The sequence below is a fragment of the Branchiostoma lanceolatum genome, chromosome 17 (assembly GCF_035083965.1).
Source record: "Branchiostoma lanceolatum isolate klBraLanc5 chromosome 17, klBraLanc5.hap2, whole genome shotgun sequence".
NCBI lineage: Eukaryota > Metazoa > Chordata > Leptocardii > Amphioxiformes > Branchiostomatidae > Branchiostoma > Branchiostoma lanceolatum.
The window spans coordinates 904,242-910,241 of record NC_089738.1 but is presented as its reverse complement, the minus strand read 5'-3'; the positions used below and the strand labels follow the sequence as shown (position 1 = coordinate 910,241).

Sequence of the window (6,000 nt, the reverse complement as noted above, 5' to 3'; positions counted from 1 at the left end):
TGCACTTTACGACGATCTGGATCTATGAGAATGCCTGGGTATGCCTTCTACCTGATCCGGTGTGCAACACACGAGATTGGGAAACGCATTTTTTTACATGTCTACTCAAATTTGGTCACAATAGGCCGGTTGTGAGCCAACCCAATTACTAGTTGTGTTGTCACAATGACAAAAATGCCCTAAGAATAACTGCGTGATAATAAGAAAAAAGAGGGTTTACTCCCTAGCCGGAAAGCTGACAGCCATCTTCCGATACGTGACCTCTGTTTAAGTTATAATCGATTAGGCTGAAATAAGGTAAATAGCTAATCTGCATAAATGCGAAAATACCATGATACCATAGTGGTAAATGACAGGAATTTGGTACTTGAATCTGTAAGTTCATTAAGAATGAACATCATCAAACGTTACTTTTGCAAATCAGGACTACCTTTTTGCATAATTACGAAAATGATAGAATAGCCTTCTTTGATAACTTAGGACAAGACTTTCATGCTTTAGACAACTTGGGTTATTTAGGATAGACTAATAAACAATTTTGTAAATGGAAATGAGGACCTAATATAATTAGCCAGGTGAAGTTATGAGGCCGTGTAAGCTGACCATTCTCCAACGCTCCTCTGGCAACATAAGGTTTTTAGACGTTGATGTTGCATACATTTGCATTAGTGACGAGTCTCACAATACAAAATGCAACGTAACGTAGCCTTTGTCGCACAATCTTTCGCTGCTAGGGACTAATTGGACCCTCCCCTCCAGGGGGCCGGTCAGGTCGCTAGGAGCGCGATTTAGTCAGGCTACAGCGTGGCGTAATGACTATTACATGACTTTATTGTCGCTCGTTGCATTTGTATTAGCCTTTTCAGAATAGCAAAAATAGAGTGACAACTTCTTTAACGAAAAAGATACAAACGTCCATCAAAGTCCCTTTCTTATTGCCGTTCTCTCTATAGTGATGGTCAGTTAGAAAACACATATGCATGCGACAAGTAACTTTGACATTTACAGGGAACATGCCCAGCTTTACCGTTCATATTCAAACATTTATCATATGATGGCAGCTATATATAGATAGATATGGACATTCAGTTCCAGTGGTAAATATATGGCTGTGTAACAATGAATACGTTTCAGAGGATACTTGATATAGCACTATACGCATCATCTTCCATAGAAAGAATACTGTCACCATTACAAAGAAGACTAATTATCCAACATGATATTTGGATTAACACACATACAGATACTTGGTTAAGTTTTCTAGTATATTTGGCACAGAATGACGAGAGATTACTGCATGCTCTTGTTGACAGTCCACAAATAGTTCCAATAGGTTATAACTGTTGTAATCAGATTTATTGATTCAATTACCAGGCTGCTATAGACGGGTGTAGCACAGAGTTATAATGCGAAAATACAGTGGTCAGAATTGATGATTTATCACCATCACCATGGTCATATGAAAATTGAGTAAATTGGCAAAAATTAGAACTCATTTCATTAAAAACGTCAGATATTGAACTTTTAATCTGATGAGTGATGTTATTTGTAGGTCGAAACCGAACGATGGCACAGCAGAAACGATTGTTTTATTTCATCTGAATCACCACATTGTGATTATCACCACATTGTGATTATTAAACGTGCTCGGTCGGGTTTCTTTTCCTTTGTCAAGTTTCTATATAACTTTACTGGAACACTCGGTCAGTTCCGTCGTTTCCAATTGGCAGTCGCCGTTCGGGCCTATGGCACAGTCTTCAAGCTCCAGAGCCTTGATGACTTCCCGAACGTCCGTCACCTTCAATCTTACTCTTTCCTGAGCATTTTCTTCCGAATACCTGATGGGTTTGTTATTTCTTCTGTGATAGCAGACGGCAAAAACAACAACATTCAGAAAGAATAGTGAAGTCCCCACAGCTATGACTATACTGAGTTCCGAAGAATTTCCTGGTTTCTTCCGTACCCACGTGATGTCCTTGCCAGGCCAAGAAATGTCCTTCGCGCTTGGATCCCTTGTCGGAATGGCAATGAAGGGCATGCACGTTGTTCTAACTGTGTCCGAATCTGATTTCATCGGAATCCATGAAGATGGCTTCTTACCCGTGCCATCTCCGTCTCCACCAGCATGTTGGCTTGTGTCCAACAGTTCACATAGCTCATTTGGGTCTTTGACCAAAGACGACTCAGAATTCCTGACCTGTTTCGGCCGCAATAGTTTAGGTACAAGTTCCACCCAGAAGGCGACTCGTTGTGAGCGATATCCTTTTGGCACTCGAGGTTTCATTCCAAAGTACATGTAAAAGTCACTGTCATTGTCAGCCCGATATGACAGCCATTCCACCTCTTCATACCGATTGGGTCTCTCATGCACAAATCTCGTCTTCTGTTCAATAGGCCAGTTGGGATCCCTGGAGGAGAACAACACAGAGTAATAGATGCATGTTGGTTACGTCAGGCGTTATTCGTCGTCAATAGAAAATCACCACTTTTTAACGGAGTTTTAGAATCAGGCTTCATAATACGCTCAAATAGATAATTAAATTTGTGATTGTTACGTAACATTTCCTTTATTCCACAGATAATATAAAAACTCTTTCTCGGTTGATTTACATTCAATGACAAGATTCTCACACAATCAAAGCTAAACAAGAAAGACAATAAAACGTATTGCCATGGCAACGATTGAGTGGCTAAATGTAGGTGGTGTTTATGATCAACATTTTTAAGCTATGTTTTGACACATTGTAACTAATGTGCCAGGCCAGGTGGCTAATGGTTAATTTGTGTCTACTTATTGTTGGACAGCCAAGAGACATTTGACATTTTGACTTTTCCACTAATTCATTGATGAATTCGAAATCTTGATTCAAGCAATCCTTCAGACACACTAATTGCCCGAAGTTTATCTGATAGTGCTGTAGCAGAGAGACAGCATTAGTGGTTGGTCCCGAGAAGCAACACATCAGTGACGGTAATTTCTAAACAGAGCCAGATTAGCGGTTAAGGAAACGGACTGCATCACACACGGAAATACTTTCCTCACAGTGTAATAGGGATGACTTTCCCTAAGTCCGGAAAAAATGGAGTTCGTAGCTAGCTGATGTACCTGCAACCAGTCAAGATCTACTAGATTCTACAATGACGTATTGTCTCCAAGATCCTACATTGACGGGTGGACAACAGTTTCTGGCGAATAGTAAAGGCTTTGGAAGTTCTCGTCAAGGCGCAAACCCGACGGGAGACCCAATCACAGCGGAGCAGGGGGCGGGAAGGTGGTCTTCCAGGGAGATCTTATCTGACCTTCCATGGAATCTCAGGCTCATTACTACTGTGCGTGCGAGTAACTTTCCAGAAATATCAACCCGGCATAGCTGGGATATACGGAATTCTACGGAACTAAATACATGATATAGCTGTTTGGTGCAAAAAGTACGAACCCAATGCAAGGAATTGAGCAAAAGAGGCTCTCAGTATTGACAGCACATTCTAAGACATCTCTGTTGACATTACAGAAACCGACATTTAAACATTTTGTATGATAACGAAAAATATGACATCCGTCAAAACGTGTAGTTCTGGCGGCAATTGAGGAAGCCCTTAGGAGACAAGCTTGAGTGATTGGGGTGCCGCTAATACGTCTCTGAGTCAAGAGAAGCTAACAGTCTCATACTTCGATGTAAAAGGTAAGGCCGTCATCCTTAATTGAGGTAAAGCATATTGGTTTTTGCAAGCATTGACGTAAATGCTCCATCAATTATTCTCAACAAATTAATGAGGAGGTATTTTGTAAATTTAAGTGATGTTAATCTTATTAATTTAACTGTTATCGCAAAACTCATTATAAAACGTATAGCTTATGTAATGAACTGAGACGACTAACCATATCAGTTGGACCTGATTCAAATCACAAAGCACGAGGAACATCAACAATATAGGCGAATCTAAGAGTGATTATGTTTGTTGTTTGCAGTGGAAAAACTTACCCGCTTTTAGCAAAGTTTGTCCAGTATGTCATGATGGCGGCACTAAGCATGATCTCAGACTTTGTGTAGTTGGAATCTCTGTAAATCCGCAGTCCCACCAGTGGAGCACCAAACACAAAGGGCATGTCCTCACTATGTGCCGCCTCTACCCACGGTGGGTACGGGCTGGAGCTCGGTCTGTGGTTGAACGTGTAGAAATACGTGCTTGTCTCATAGTTTTCATTGGAATGCAAGTTGCTCAATATGATAAGTGGCACGGCCACCTGATGCTCGGTAAACATCCTGACCACACCGTCCCTTCGTGTTCTGTTGTTTTCCTCTCCCCAGTTGGTGTACATAAAGGCCACCGCGTCCTGTATTTCATTTTCTCTGTAGGGGTAAACCTGGTTGACGAAGTCACCGATAACCAGCCGGAACCCCTCATCGTCAATACCTTCATCTACTCCGGGAAAATCTTCGACATACTTGTACCCGTCTTGTTCTGTCACGCCCATCAGAATGTCGTAGCTCCGGAACAGTTCCCCGCGCATCAGTGTTTTTGGATTGTCTGGAACTACCTCCCCATCTATGATCGGTCCAAATGTAGATTTGAAAGGATTTGGAGAACTTATCTCGACGGCAAGGAGATCTCTCCATGGTATAGTTCGGAGGCATTCAACTCCCTATAGAAAAAAGATGATCAAAGCAGATGTTTCTGGGCATGTAGCATCATCTTCTTAAACGTTGCCCGAGAAATTAATGGTTTTCTATGATATCATTCTACTTATTAAGTTGTTGACTAACGGTGTCTCAGATAGCGGCAAGAGTTCGGAGACCTCATACCCCATGGAATATGTAATGTTTTTGCAAATGTCTTGCTTTATTATCATAATGATAGATTATTAATCGTTGGAAAATTATGATAATATATACTACTTTATACTTTAGTTGATGCCCAGCTGTTCATCCTTTAGCCGTCCACCCCAGCTCAGTAATCATTTATCAAAATCCAAGAACAAAATTGTATGTTTTGACATGCCTCAACAAATGGGACATTTCACACTTGTGTACAGAGGTAAAGATAATATTATAGACAAAAAGCCTTCCTACACTTGATCAAGACAGGCTAAGATTTTCAAAGCATGCTAAATCTAGCAATCCGTCTTCTCAATGTGAACAACTCCCACACTATAACGCTACATAAAACTAGCATATAACTGGAAAGGCAATATTTGCGAAAGCAAATGCAGCATATTACACTCTATCTCCCTTTCCATGTAGAAATGGACATTTCCATATTAACCTTTTTTGGAGAATGATGCATCCAAACGTCATCCCACTCAAAGATTGAAATAAAAAAATAAATTGCCTCCCACCATATAAGCATGGAATTGTCCGAAACACTCCCATGCAGAATAGACTCTTTCCATTTATCCCTTTTCCATCTCTAGTGTAAAAGCTACCCCTATGCCAAATTCCAGGTCATTTGCCTTTCATAAACTGACGCAGGAGCCCAAAATATACACTATTAGTCTAAAAATGGCCCAAAAGCCATAATTAGCCATTTTGAAATAATGGATCCTATATGTGTATTTGAAGTCCTGTTGGCATATGTCCTAAGCACATCCATGTCAAGTGGTCATGTGGTTATAATACGAAGGCGCAGAACCTCGAAATATACATTTTGGGTCTAAAAATGACCAATATCCAAAATTCAACTATTTTGAAGGAATGTATGCCAAATGTGTTTATGAAGTCCTGTGGACATGTGTCCAATGCAATTTCAGGTCAGGCCCCAAAATGAAAAAAAAAAAAATGTTTAATCTATTTGAAGATTTGGCAGGAGAAGAAGGAGAAGATCGTGACAGAAACAATATATATTTCGCCTTACGCAAATCTTCAAATGGATTCCACTTTTCATTTTGCAATTGAGGCAAATGACCTGAAATTTGGCACGATGGTAAAGTGGACAAATACCCCCAGATTGTTATATAGGCCTTCAAAATGATCTTAATGACTTTTTGGGGCAATTTTTAGA

General features: G+C 40.3%; 1 protein-coding gene across 1 annotated transcript in view; it reads right to left on the bottom strand.

Annotated features, from left to right (window-relative positions):
• Positions 1-810: 810 nt before the first annotated feature.
• The window catches only part of LOC136423266 (neuroligin-4, X-linked-like), a 62,691-nt gene continuing 57,501 nt past the window's right edge, over positions 811-6,000 (bottom strand). Inside the window, exons 5-6 of the mRNA XM_066411387.1 lie at positions 3,984-4,645; positions 811-2,408 (exon numbers count right to left, since the gene is read on the bottom strand). Of these exons, the coding sequence (XP_066267484.1) occupies positions 1,679-2,408; positions 3,984-4,645 (1,392 nt within the window). The 3' untranslated portion in view covers positions 811-1,678. The remainder of the gene's footprint in view (positions 2,409-3,983; positions 4,646-6,000) is intronic.